This window comes from Crinia signifera, chromosome 1 (genome assembly GCF_055691185.1).
Source record: "Crinia signifera chromosome 1, ASM5569118v1, whole genome shotgun sequence".
Lineage (NCBI taxonomy): Eukaryota > Metazoa > Chordata > Amphibia > Anura > Myobatrachidae > Crinia > Crinia signifera.
The window spans coordinates 62,807,324-62,822,393 of NC_139217.1; the positions used below are offsets into that span (position 1 = coordinate 62,807,324).

The 15,070-nt window shown below is 45.1% G+C and overlaps 1 protein-coding gene across 1 annotated transcript in view; it reads right to left on the minus strand.

The window, feature by feature from the left end:
- The window catches only part of DTHD1 (death domain containing 1), a 47,594-nt gene extending 39,531 nt beyond the window's left edge, over positions 1-8,063 (minus strand). Inside the window, exon 1 of the mRNA XM_083156279.1 lies at positions 7,706-8,063. Within this exon, the coding sequence (XP_083012405.1) occupies positions 7,706-7,988 (283 nt within the window). The 5' untranslated portion in view covers positions 7,989-8,063. The remainder of the gene's footprint in view (positions 1-7,705) is intronic.
- Positions 8,064-15,070: the final 7,007 nt, after the last annotated feature.

Here is a 15,070-nt window from a genome sequence, read left to right on the forward strand (position 1 = left end):
ATGCGCATAATGAAAACATCGGTCCCCATGAAAATGCACCAGGAACTGAGCAGACCAAAATAATCCGCAAACTGTATTCTCATTTCATAACCTGTGTGTGCCCTCATGTAATAAAGCTGTCACTTTTGATTTTTATACTTCCGTATCTGTCATCGTTCCCTTCACTCTGGAGTGACCTTCAAACACAATCAGAACAATTCATTCTTCACCTGCTGTAATGAAAACATCAGTAACAAGGAGGACGTTTGGCACCTTGTACAGTGTCATAAATATTAGATACTGTCAAAGTATTGGAACTTTCATACTGTATATTGTAACTGGGAAAAGAGTAAGGTTCTATAGAGCAAACGCATATCAAATGCTGTGGTGCAAACAGGGCACTATGCACAGGTATTACCTGAGGTTTTTTTTATTTTTTATTCTACAATATGTTCTCCTCGATGTTCCAGATATAGAACAGGGATGACGGCACTGCTCTGTGGTGCTTAAGCAATGACTATCCAAAGACACACCTTAGTATTGGCTGAGTCTCCGGGGTCAAGCTCTCAGCATGAAGAGCCCTGTTACTGTATATAGCACCTGTTACTTCCCAGGCTCTATACTGAAGACACCAAACTTGCTCCACTACACGTCTTTTAAAATAGACAATGGTTCCGTCTGTAATAATGTAGGACAATGGGGCAAAAAAGGGTGCTTTGTCCTATTCAATAAAGGTGAAGACTACCATATACTCCTTGGATTCCTGTCATACACTGATCAGTCAATGGGCCAGATGTATTAAGCCCGGTGAAGAGATAAAGTGGAGAAAAAGTGGAAGGAGATAATGCACCAGCCAATCAAATTCTGACTGTAATTACAAACACAGTTGACTGGTGCGTTATCTCCTTCCACTTTATCTCCACTTTATCTCTTCACCAGGCTTAACACATCTGCCTCAATCTCCTTATGTGACAGACTCTAGTTCTAGATTTGTTGACCAGTGATGGTGTAGACTGAGTATAGAACCAAACCATATGGAACTGTGGGGTAGATGTATGAAGCAGTGATAAGGGAGGAGAAGTGAGCCAGAGGAGAAGTGGCCAATGACAACCAATCAGCTGCTCTGTATAATTTTATATTATTCATATTATAGATGTTACTTCAGTGCTGATTGGTTACCATGGGTCACTTCTCCTCTGGCTAACTCCTCCTCCCTTACCACTACCTTCTTGTTTCGGTGACTGAGAATGATCCACCTTAAGTGGGTAGAGGGGCACTAGCACCTGTGGTTGCTTGCACTAAGCATCAATGTAGGTAACAAATACATATTTATTAGGTTGGGTGCAGGGGGCCTCTGGGGAAATGGGGATACGCGCCTACCCTTCAGAGGGGCGGGGAGTGCCACCCAATTTTCAGGAGCTACCCGGCCATTCCAGGGCTATAGACAAGTATGAAACGGTGTATGGCTGGCTGTGTGCTAAATAATTAATTGTTTATTTCTCCGGGGATGTGTTTACCTTTCCTACCCACAGTGAGCCAAGTTCCCTTCTCCATACTTCTGCATGGGGCCTAGGCTAATGTGATAAGCTGCTTCATTGTATACCTTTGGGAAATTCTTTTCATTGTGTTCAACAAACCTTTTAAATATAAATCAGCAGCAACAAATAAAGTTTCAAATAACAAAATGGCATAGCAATGTAGGCTATTGTAATGTTTAATTATACATGGTAAAATTCAACAACATTCTCATACATTCCAGGTAGCGGTTGCTCCGTGATTATGTTGGACAAGTGCCCCCAAGCATTTAACATCCAAGAAAAGCTACCTCGTATGCCTTCCCCATTACTCCCCTTCTAATGTTTAATATAAATTGATGATTACAAAAATGATATTCAGCATCTGTGATAATGGGTTTAATGATGACAAGAATATAACAGTTTAGAAGTAACATATTTTACTGTCTGTAAAATAATGTTTTTAAATGTTTTCTAGCTTAGTATCGATTTAAGATAGAAGGAAAAGTTCATGAATAAACATCATCACTCTCGCAAATCTCAGCATAGCCTCAAGCAAAAAGCTGCCGAAAATGAGAAGCAAACAATGTGTACTGCTGGAAATGCACAAAACAGAATCAATTGGTTGATATATAGACACATACAGATGCTTTAGACATACACATAAAATCGCTCAGTGCATACATACATACATACATACATACTGAGCGATTTTTCCCCCTGGCCAGGGATTTTCACAGGGGTGAACGGCTTTTTGATAGGAGTACACTATGGAAAGCCATTCAGTCCACTGTTCAAACCAGCTGTTGAGGTGATTATGCGGGAGCGTGCATCAGCACATTGCCTGGTCATACACACTGGGCAGCTTTTGTGCTGAAAGCAGCTGAAATGACAAAACTGTGCTGCTTTCAGCTTAATATGGCCCAGAGTGTATAGGCCTCAGGGACGGCGCTACCATTAGGCAGCTTCCTAGGGTGCAGGGATCTGAAGGGGCACTGCCAGGGGCAAACGCAGGATTTTCAGAAGGGGGTTTCCAGGGAGGGGCGGAGCATATTCTATGGAGTGGTCTGCTGGGGCAGCAGTGTTTCAACAGCTGACAGTAAGAGACTAAACAGACTGGTAAGGAAGGCCAGTTCTGTCCTAGGAATGCCTTTGGATTCTGTAGAGGTTGTGGGTGAGAGGAGAATGATCAACAAGATGATATCATTATTGGATAATGCTTCACACCCGCTCAAAAACGTTTTGACAGATCTGTGTAGCACTTTCAGTGATAGGTTGCTTCACCCTCGATGCTCAACGGAGAGATATCGCAGATCGTTCCTTCCGGCTGCAATTAGAATGTACAACTGTCATGGTCTGAAGAAGACCTGCATGTTCCTAGATTCTTGAGTTATATTGTTTGGATCTTATCTTATTATGTGTGTTCTTAATATTATGCTACTACTCTTATCTGTACTTAAACCTTGCTGTAACACTGAAATTTCTCCATTGTGAGACGAATAAAGGGATTCTATTCTATTCTATTCTATTCTATTCTATTCTGAAGATGGAACTTAGGTGACCCAGTATATGCAGAGTCAGTTAAAGTATTATAGATAGACCAAATGTATATAAATAATAATAATAATATATATATATATATATATATTTAACAGCAGTGTAGACCCCTGGGCATAGCAATGTATTGGGGCCCCTACCGATCCTCCAGCGGTGGGGGTAGTAGGTGCTATGAGCGGAAGCTTTGATGTCCCGCAGGTGGTAGGGGGTATTATATCAACCGCTCAGCATGTAGGGCCTGGATCAATAATTTCCACTAATTACACCTTTACTGCACAGATGGTGGGAGATGGGGTGGGAGAAGGGGGCATTGGGCTGAATGAAGGGGCCCTGATACATAACTTCCAGGGTGGTAGGGAATGTTTAATATGCAGAGGAGGGGTGTATAGTGGAGTGAGCTTATTATTCAGAATTTTCTGGTGGGAGGACAGCTTGCTTGACTGCAGATGTCTCCCGTTCCTGGAACTAGAATCCTACCTACCAAATGGTACTGGGGACTAGGGGATCAGAGTTCAGGAGGCAGAGCAATCCGCCAACGAGAAAATAAAACTACATACCAGGTGTGTGGAGCTGGAGCAGTAACCAGCTGCTGGAAGGCTGATATATCTGGTTCTGGGTACAGTAGAAACAAGCTACTAGTGTCCCTCAAAGGGGGAGAGTCCCAGCTTTTGGAATATACCCTCAGAAAAACTCTAAAGGTGCCCATACACTAGTAAGATTTATCTGCAGATCTGGCTGGTTGGAACAAAAACATGGTTATGGATGAGTGACAGTTTATCAGTTTCCCAGCATGTCCAAGCACATGGTCAAATGTCATATGCTCTCATCCATAACCATGTTTTTGTTCCAACCAGATAAATCTGCGTGTGTATGGTCCCCTTAAAGGTCCCCTTACACTTGTGAGATTTTGTGAGATTTGATCCAATTTGAGTCAATTTATCTGACAAGATCTGATGTGCCGTCTGACAAAATCTTATGTGCCTGATGTGTAGGACACAATCCACATCCTGTGCCATTGGGTATAACCAAGAGATTGGAAGAGATTGAACCTCCTGCACATAGGATAAATCTCGAGTCAATCAGGTTCAATTTGTTGAGACAATAAGTTGAACAAGTGTAAGGGGGCCTTAAGTCAGACAGAACCTGAAATATCTGACTGGGAAAAGCAATTAACAGGCTTGGATGGGGACCACTCCTTTGAAGTCAGATATCTCCGGTTCCCCAGGGCCGATTTTTACAATTGTTGTACCCATGGAAAGAGGGGACCCTAAGCTTTCTGACTAGTGCCCTTAGATTCCTGGGGGGGTTTCTGGGTACTCAGAAACCCCCCCTGCATGCGCTACTGACTGCCAAGTCTGCCTATTAAAAAATCAAGGATGTCTATGAGGATCCTTGTTGTACTTAATGCAGGTGACTGCTGTGGAACTTCTAAGACCTCACCTCCATACTTTTCCTTGAGGCATACTTTCCTATTTTGCTGCACCCTCCTCCTTGTACTCTGTTGTGGGTGGCAAAGCATGGATGGTGTAATGGTTAACATTACTGCTTCACAGCGCTGAGGTCATGGGTTCATTACCCACCATGGCCATAACTGTGTGGAGTTTGTATATTCTTCCGTGTTTGCATGGTTTTCCTCCGAGTACTCTGGTTTCCTCCCACAATCCATAAATATGCTTGTTAGGTCAATTGGCTTCCAAAAAAATTAACCCTAGAATGTCTGTGTGTGTGTGTGTACATGTGGTAGGTAATATAGATTGTAAGCTCCACTGGGGCAGGGACTGATGGGAATGTTCAACTATACTCTGTAAAGCGCTGCGGAATGTGTGTGTGCTATATAAGAAACTGTTAATAAATAATAAATAAAATAAATAAAAGGGAGGCCTCCAGGGAAAGCAGAGGACTTGACCACCTTCCCAGGGGGCTGGGAGGACCACCTGATTTTTGGGAGCCTCCCTTCCATTCTGGAATGTTAGGTGATTATGCCTAAAGGGATTGGAAAGTGGGTATTGGTGGCAGTATGGGGGGGGGGGAGTAGGTTGATGTTTTGCCTAGGGTGATGAGAAGACTTACTTCGACCCTGATGGGCCTATATAGAATGTCTTTATAATTTTAAAACCATTAACTGTATTTAAACTTCACAATTTCCAAAGACCTGCCCCTGGTAATAAAACATGTGGATATACAGAGTACCCCTATTTTCACTGATACACCTAAATGTCTCTAGATTGACTGGTGGACAAACTATCTACATTTGTTTTAAATGAGTTATAATAAGTGTCGGCTCCTTATCTATCTGGCTGGGGGTCTTCAGCCTCCTTGCTTTCCTGGTTATTGATGGCATCACCGGACTTCAGGGCTTGGGTCTGCTGGATGTGGGAGTGGGGCTTCAGTATGGGGACAGGGCTTGGCACAGACAGGTTGGCTTCTAGGGAGTGTATCAGCTGCAGCCCATAGAAGCCAGATAGGACTGACGTTATAAGATGGGAGTGGCTTCCAATGTGTAATGCTCTCTCTCTCTGCTATCGAAGGTGGACTGGCAGGCCTCAGGGAGAAAACACATGACCTGAGCATAGTGACGTCACTAGCTCTCCTTATTCCTGAGTCTTGTATAATTGAAAGAAAGAGATGCTATGCTACACTGCTCAGTGCTGCTCAGTTATGCTGAGTGTCTTGCCCCATATGGGCCATTGAGTCTTGGCGTATGAGGACACATTTTGAATGTTTCAAGGTCTTCCTACAATAGTCAAAATATGCTTTGAGATGTATTAGACAGTATATATAACATGTACTGTACAAAAGGCATCCAATCAAAAATACAGAGTGACCCATATATCAATTCCTCATGGGTACCAATTCCTTTTGCGTGGAGAAAGTGCTTTTAAGTGGAGAGTGCTGTCCTTAATTTTACTTTCTGTGCTATTTGAATATTTAGAGACGTGATGCACAGTATCCCCTCTGTGCTAAATGCAATTCTTTATAGTCAAGTAATTATTCTTACTCAAGGGTAGTATTGAAAGTAGAGTACCTTAGTGCTTATTCATTAGCTACATGATGTTTAGGATTATATGGGTAGGGTCCATTTTGGAATAAACCCTTTTCTGGGTGTGTCCACAAAAAAAATTGCTACCTGTTGTCTGTAATGTATTAAAAAGCTGAAAATGGAGAAATTATCATCAGTTTGTGAAAATAACACAGTTGCTAATTATGCGAAATCCGCCAGGATGTTCCTTGGTGTCATGGGCAGCTTAAGAGATCTAAAGTGGCCCTGGAAAAATCCAAAAAGTGACCCCCCTTTCACACCCACATTGCCAGCCTGGCACCTTCTGCTCCAGAATAAACCCACACCAGCATGCCACCCACTACCCCCTAACACACCCATGTCACCAGCCTGTCACCCACTACCCTCTCCAGGCCACAGATAGTGTGTCAGTCCACCCTAGAACTTCCCTGTGGCTTTCATTACCGATCCTCCCCTGACCGTCGCAATAGTCACCCTATGGCAATGATACAATACGGAGCACTTATGAATCTTGCTCCTAGCACATAAGGCTATGGCTCTTATTCTGGTCGGTGCGGATATATCCGCGTGCGTTCGGCCCGCCGATGTTTTGTGTCTGCGCATGTGCAGAGGCGTCTCTGCGCATGTGCGAGCGGGGCGTACGGCAAAATCCCGCATGATATGTGAACACTCCGAACAGGGGGTGGAGAGGGGCGTGAAGGACTATTTGGGCTCATTACCATATGCATACGCCCTGCGTTTCATGGGCGTTCCCATGCAAACGCTGGGCGTACGTATGGTAATGCGGCCGTGACGCACATGTAGGGGGCGGACATATGACATCGCCGGATGTCAGCTGCCCGCCCAGATCCCTGCTTTTGCACGGAAAAATGTCCGTGTGGTCTGAGGTTGCGGGAGCTGGTGGAGCACTCGGTCCTGCATTCGATGGTCTGCGACCATCGAATGATGGGGGAGGTTCCCTGAGATGGAGGAGGCGTATTCCGTGAAAAATACACGTGCGGTCCGTTCGGCCAGCTTCTTACAGCATACGGACGGAGTTGGCGATCCGTATGGAAGGCGGGGTTTCGCACGCACGGTCCTGGCCGCATAATCGGATCCGGCCGCACCGATCAGAATAAGGCCCTATCTGAGGATGACACTTTATGGGGGAGATGTACTAAGTCTTTCAGAGATAACAAGGAAGGTAGATAAAGTACCAGCCAGTCAGATCCTAACTGCCATGCCCCACGTGGTGTTTGAAAAATGACAGTTGGGGGCTGGCTGGTTAATGCTTTATCTCCGTCCACATTATCTCTCTCCCAGGCTTAGTACATAGACCCCTATTTTGTTGCTTAGCAGTCTGGACTGAGCTATTTCTTTCTCTTAACTCTCCTTTAATACATTTCAGTGCTAAGATATCCAGCAATGCAGGATGCAGCTTGGTGCTGAGACAAGTGGCAGGTTAATAATAGTATCTCTCGTACAGTGCATCTAGGCATCAGCAAGTTACAAACTTATATTCCTGTACAGTATATACAACAAATCAGTGCACTCTGTAATAAATGCAATATTAGACTATGGCAATTCTTTTTTTCGAAGCAAATCTAATAAATAAACACAAAGCAACTATGGTTTCATCTGTTTTGCTCGTTCTTACCATTATTTGTACTGAGGTCCTTAAATTTATCCTGAAGTCCCTTTAAGAGCTGAGATGTGTTCTGCAAACTTTCAGTTGCTGTACTCAGCTTGGCGCAAACGGTTCTGCCGAGGTTGCAAATTAAGAGTGTTAATGAAAATATTTGCTCGGTTAGATCTTCATTATTTTGGTGGTGAGAATCTTCCAGTACATCTTTTATGTTTTCGTTGTACTGTTTAATCTGTGTCAGAATCAGAATGAGAGGATCCTGGGCACCTGTTGCATTACTTGATGATATTTCCATTCTGACTGTGAAATGATATTATTCTGTTACCAACTGGTCTTAATGAGGCTGCACTGAAATATAAAGTGTGCTTTATGTCCACCGTTCTGCCTTTTGCAATGATCCAAATAGGCTTACCGCAAGCTGCCAGTCAATGGGTTACTATTGACAGCATGTTGCCAAGCAACAGGAAGGAGTGGCAGAGGCTGCACAGTACACACACAGTGAATTGTCCGCTGCAAATCACTTTACTGAATGACATGTGGTTCGTTTGGAGTATTTATTTTCAAATTGCAACACTACATAAAAGCAATCACCGTCTCTGTGCAAATAATAAGCTTCTAGGGAAACTATACAGTATTATATAGATAAACATTATGGGGATGAAAAACTAAACTAAACTAAAAACTAACTTTGTATCTGGAACAACCCATGTTGCAATGCAGGGGGGTGCAAATTTATTTATTATAGTTGCATGCAGGGTAAATACTGGCTGCTTTTGCATGTAGCCAACTAACACTGAACAGCTATATTTTTACAATGCAATTTAGATCTCAATTTTGCAGTCTGTATTTACCCTTCTAAAATCTTCACATTTTAAACCTGCCGCACCTGCAGTATTTTATCAAGGAGAAAATGACCTGCGGCATATGAAGTGTCGATTTCTGCCACAGTGGAACGATTTTTGCTACTACATCTGAACCAAAGGCGATGCAGTATGCACAGAGGATCTAAGTCACAGGTCTTCAACCGATGGCCCTCCAGATGTTGTGGAACTACATGTCCCAGCATGCCCTGCCAGTTTTGGCATGCACTTATAGGAAAAAATGTGGCAATGCATGTTGGAACATGTAGTTTCACAACATCTGGAGGGCCACAGGTTGAAGACCCATGATCTAAGTGGTGCCTAGAAGGGAGGTGGGGGTTGGGGGGGAGGGTGTAATTTTTACCCAGGCTCGGGTCTGATAGAGGGGCCTGGGTCTCGCTCCCGCATTGCAGGGAGCTGCAGCACAGCCTTTTTCTCCAGCTCAGCACACACTGCTCAGTGCTGTGTTCGGAGCTGGGGAGAGAGGCAGCTGCTGCAGTCCTCTCTCTGTGCATGCATGATCCGTCCACCCCCCACCTGTTTTGCCAAACAAACAAATATTTATTCACAGGGGTGTGGCTGTGGCCCTTCTGTAACCATGCCCCTCCCGGTGGCCACACTCCTTAGTTTTACTGGAGCCTGGCCATCCTGTTAGATCTACTCGCAATGTGGCTGATATATTAAGCCCGGTGGAGAGAGAAAGTGGAAGGAGATAACACGCCAGCCACTCAACTCACAACTGTCATTTTCAAACACAGCTGATTGACTGATGCGTTGAGATACTGTAAAGTCAATCAGACAGCTGATTGACTTTACAGTATCTCCACTATTTCTCCACTTTTTCTCTTCACCAGGCTCAATACATCTGCCCCTATGTGAGTAACAGGTGTTTAGCATTAGGAAGAGGTAATGGGAGGGTGATTCTTATAATAATGCAGGCATGTTGGGATTGCTTTCTGGGCAATTGTGCCACTGTTGGTCAACATTGAGTGTGAATCTATCTACAAGGAAACCATTGATGAGCTTCACAGTTGCATAGTGTGCAGAGCTAGGCTCCTTGTCCTGACACCTTGCGGAAAAAAAATCATTGGGTGGTTCTGTATCAGCAATGGTGGGAAACCATCTGGTTCTCTGCCGTCGAAGGGAAAGATATTTAACATCAGTCAATTTCCTCCGATAATGTTTTTTAATCATCAATGGTTGATAGCCATCCTTAGTCTTATGTGAGACAATCATATTGAGACAGCATAAGGTTTCCCAGAGGTTCGATGGTGCAACCAACGTGTGCCAGATGTTCCCGATGTTTCAGCTTTGTATATAAAGGCCCATACAAACTTGATGATTTTGAGCTCAAAATTGCCTAGTGTGTCCGTCGGCCTGTTAAGTGGTTCACTCCCAGTGAAAATCGCTGGGCCAGGTGAAAAACACTCAGTGGCAATTTTCACATAATTGCTCAGCATACACACTGGGTAAAAACGTCCAGTTTGTGTGCACCTTTATTGATAAATGTGGGACATCGGCAGTGGCAGTATAATCTTTTAACAAATACACTGCACCCAAAATTGCAGCTGCGAATGCTAATGCGTGCATCTATGTCTTACAACCAGTTACGTGCTAGTGCAGTTACTTATTTTTTTGCTTTGCTCCCAACTCCGAACCAAACCACATTTGGTAAATAAAGTGGTAAACAAAATTTAGAAAGGTTTAGTTTTATAATACAGTTAAATTACCAGCCAGAACTTTTATTTTGCATGTCAAGAGGCTGATTCTAAAGCCCTATACACACTAGAAGATAAAGTGAAAGACATCTATTGGAAAGCCCATTCATACATACAGTAGTAACATACTGTAGTAACATAGTAATTAAGGCTGAAAAAAGACGTTAGCCCATCGAGTTCAACCTATTTGACTTGTAACTACTGACGTGAGTAAGTCATGTCTATAGGATTCCCTTAGTGGCCAAATACTGTATGCATCCAGTTTTGATTTAAATTAATTAAAAGTATTTGCTGTAAACACCCCACCAGCAATGAGTTCCAGAATGTTACTGCTCTAATGGTGAAGAATCCTCTTCTTAATTCTTAATTCAGTACAGAATTAATTTTCCCGCGTGTCCTAAGTGTACATGCCCGCGTGTCCTAAGTATAGCCCTGTTACTGAACAAATCATCTCCCAGTTCCATAGGATTCCCAATACTGTATTTGAACATATCATTCATATCACCTCTCAATGTCAGTTTCTCCAGTGAAAACATATTTGTGACAATGCCCATGTGACGGTGCGGTGCAATGGCGTACCTGACTCTGGAGTTGATGGCTTCTGGAATCTTCACGGCTTCTTCTTCAAGAACCTGAGGCAGGGGGTGGCACAACCCATGGAGAACCCACAAAGGAATACTACTACTGTTAGCAGCGACAGTAATTTATTTGCTAACAAACGGACTGGCTGCTGCAATATTTCAATAGGCTGCAAGTGGCATAATACATACTCAATAAACAGGTAGTCACAGTAAAGCATAAGATAACACAATTATCACTTCAATATTCTATCCTGTCATCAACTTTAACAGTTACAACTGACGCTATGAAAACACTATCAAACTCTCTGGCTCTGTAGCCAATCTAAACGCTTCTACAACATTTATGCACATTAATGGTAACTCAATATACGTGGTCACGGTTAACCGTGACTCTGAACAATGGTCCCTCATTGACAAGTCCTCAAACATATTAAGGGTACGTCCCTATGATAGTGTGCACACTTATTTATGATTCACAGGGAAGGGTGAATGACAAAAAAAACGATCCTCACTGAGGGGCAGGCAGATTCCCGTCTCAGGGGTAACCTCCTGCTTGTAACTGTAAAACAGGCTGCAGGGGTAGCCTCAATATAGAGCTGTCCTGGACAGGGTGAATCTAGCAGGCACTTCTCTGCCCTGCTTCTATATCCTTTTACTGGGGTTAGGCAGACCTTGTCCTGTCTGTAGGGCTCAGTAGGGTACTAGTCTTTGTAGTGGGAGTCTATGTGGTGTCTCTATTTCCTGATATCCCCTTACAAGGGTGCAGATGTTGTCTCAGGGGGACTGAATCAGTACCTTGGGTGTTGCTGGCTTCTGCCACATGAATCTCTGGCTATACTGCTGCATGCTGTCTGGCCCCTCTTCTGGGTGCTGCAGTGTGCTCTCTCTCTCTCTTCCTTCTCCTCACACTTGGGACAGCAACCTCCTTCAACTTTCTTTCACACATGCCTCAGTGCACTTGTTCCCCCTGTCTTTAGGCAGAACTCTCCTTTTCTCTCTGACACTGGGGTTGTTGCAGCTCTTCTTCACAAAGCTTTTTCCCTCTCTCCACATGTCCTCTCTCTCACACTGCTGCTGGGATCACCTCTGACCTCCCAGCTTCCTGTCACATGTGCAGGGGAGATGGGACACTGGCTGAGTCTGTTAACCCCTCACAGCCCTGCTGACAGGGGAAAGGACCTGTTCTGGCAGCATTGGCTGCAATGTTAACTCCCTGGGGGCACAGGAATAAAAGGGGTGGAGCGGGGTGCCACATACCTCCATGCTAGAAATTTGCCTGTCCCCAGGCAACCAACCATGGGCATTAAATCCTGAGTACAGTCTTTCAATGTCCATGACAAAATATTTGAACGGTCATATAAAACAGGTACAATTATACATTCAATAACAAGTACGCATTATTACCTTTCTGCTGTCACCTGGCTATCTAAAGTGGGCTCCCTGGGTCAACCATCCCTCCGCCACAGGACTCCCATCCCTCTGTGGTCCAGGTGCTTCACTGTTGTCCATGGATGGTGCCCACTCTCACGGTGTGCGATCGGCTCTAAGCACATCTCACCTCTCGGTCTTGCTTCTTAGATCTCAGTATCGCCTGCTGGACCCTGAAGGCGAATTCTTCTCCTGATATGGTTGTATATTCTCTGTTCGTTACAGGCTTCCCATTGATGGAACAGGTCTCTGCCTTCTCATCTCTCTTCTGCATTTCTATCTCAGCCTTGGGTTCGGGTGGTGGCATAGCTGGTTCTGCTCATTCTTCTTCTGATGGCTCCACTGTCTGTGTCGCAGCCATGTGGACCACAATCTCAGGGCTTCTCTGCAGGTCGATCACCCTGGCATTTGTCTGCCTTAGTTTTGCCATCCTGTAGTCGGCATTGTCCGTCCTGGGTACGTACTCCCGCGTCGGCTCAGGGGGAAGGTGAGGCCTGGTCACTTCTTGCCAGTTCTGGTGGACTGCCTCACTCAGCACAAACTGTTTCTCGCTTTCTCTCAGCGGTTCACGTTGCCTCGTGACATCAGGTTCCGGTGGGCGGGGCATCTGTTCCGGTTGAGGAGGGTTGACGGTAAATCTGTCACTCTTGCCGTTTGTTGTCCTGTTGTGCTGGTAGCCTTGCTGATGGTACTGTGGAGGCTCTTTATGGTGCGGGTAGCGCCAATGTTGCTCTGGAGCGTGTCTGTTGCTGTGCACCTGGATTCCATTCGGACCGGTCACGTTGGTGGCCTTGGTGCATCTCCTACCGTTCACCAGTTCAATCTCTACGGCGTCGCCATTTCTCAGGCTCCGGAAGTTGTGTTCAGGGTCGGCATGCTGAATGGCGGTGTAATGCACATACATGCTTCGCCCGGTATCTGTGCGTTGAATGAAGCCATACCCGCATGGTACGTTGAACCACAGGACACGACCTGACATTCTTCTTGGGCTGGTTCGCGGTCTATCCCTCGACTGTATCACACCGGATGCTCTCGTTGTGTTCTGAAACACTGCTGGTGGACCTCCTCTTACTTGTCTTCTCACGGTCTGTGGGCATACATTGACTTGGTCGGTGGGTAGTCGTTCTGACCTCCATGGGGGATCCCACTGTTGTCTGCGCCTTCTGCCACATTTGCGTCGCCATCTTCTTTGTTCATATTCCTCCTGTTCTATTCTCTGATTAGCTAGGGTTTTCCTCATCTCCGTCATCATCTTGATGATTCCATCCAGTGCGACAGACATTTCACTGATGGACTTGTCATATGCGGTGAGGTTGCCTTTATGCACTTCCATGTCCGATCCTGTTCGGTATGACGCCAAGTGTGACCATGCCCATGTGACGGTGCGGTGCTATGGCGTACCTGACTCTAGAGTTGATGGCTTCAGGAATCTTCACGGCTTCTTCTTCGAGAACCTGAGGCAGGGGGTGGCACAACCCATGGAGAACCCACAAAGGAATACTACTACTGTTAGCAGCGACAGTAATTTATTTGCTAACAAACGGACTGGCTGCTGCAATATTTCAATAGGCTGCAAGTGGCATAATACATACTCAATAAACAGGTAGTCACAGTAAAGCATAAGATAACACAATTATCACTTCAATATTCTATCCTGTCATCAACTTTAACAGTTACAACTGAGGCTATGAAAACACTATCAAACTCTCTTGCTCTGTAGCCAATCTAAACGCTTCTACAACATTTATGCACATTAATGGTAACTCAATATACGTGGTCACGGTTAACCAGTCACTGTCTCTGAACAATGGTCCCTCGTTGACAAGTCCTCAAACATATTAAGGGTACATCCCTATGATAGTGTGCACACTTATTTATGATTCACAGGGAAGGGTGAATGACAAAAACAATCCTCACTGAGGGGCAGGCAGATTCCTGGCTATGGGGTAACCTCCTGTTTGTAACTGGGATAGCCTCAATATAGAGCTGTCCTGGACAGGGTGAATCTAGCAGGCACTTCTCTGCCCTGCTTCTATATCCTTTTACTGGGGTTAGGCAGACCTTGTCCTGTCTGTAGGGCTCAGTAGGGCACTAGCCTGTGTAGTGGGCGTCTATGAGGTGTCTCTATTTCCTGATATCCCCTTACAAGGGTGCAGATGCTGTCTCAGGGGGACTGAATCAGTACCTTGGGTGTTGCTGGCTTCTGCCACATGAATCTCTGGCTATACTGCTGCATGCTGTCTGGCCCCTCTTCTGGGTGCTGCAGTGTGCTCTCTCTCTCTTCCTTCTCCTCACACTTGGGACAGCAACCTCCTTCAACTTTCTTTCACACATGCCTCAGTGCACTTGTTCCCCCTGTCTTTAGGCAGCACGCTCCTTTTTTCTCTGACACTGGGGTTGTTGCAGCTCTTCTTCACAAAGCTTTTTTTCTCTCTCCACATGTCCTCTCTCACACACTGCTGCTGGGATCACCTCTGACCTCCCAGCTTCCTGTCACATGTGCAGGGGAGCTGGGACACTAGCTGAGTCTGTTAACTCCTCACAGCCCTGCTGACAGGGGAAAGGACCTGTTCTGGCAGCATTGGCTGCAATGTTAACTCTCTGGGGGCACAGGAATAAAAGGGGTGGAGCGGGGTGCCACATATTCAGCCTGGTTAACCTATCTTTGTATTCTAGTGATTTGAGAACTTTTACTAGCTTCGTACCTGTTCCAATTCATTTATATCCTTTTTACGGTGCGGTGCCCAGAACTGAACACAGTATTCCAAGTGTGGTCTCACCAATGCCTTG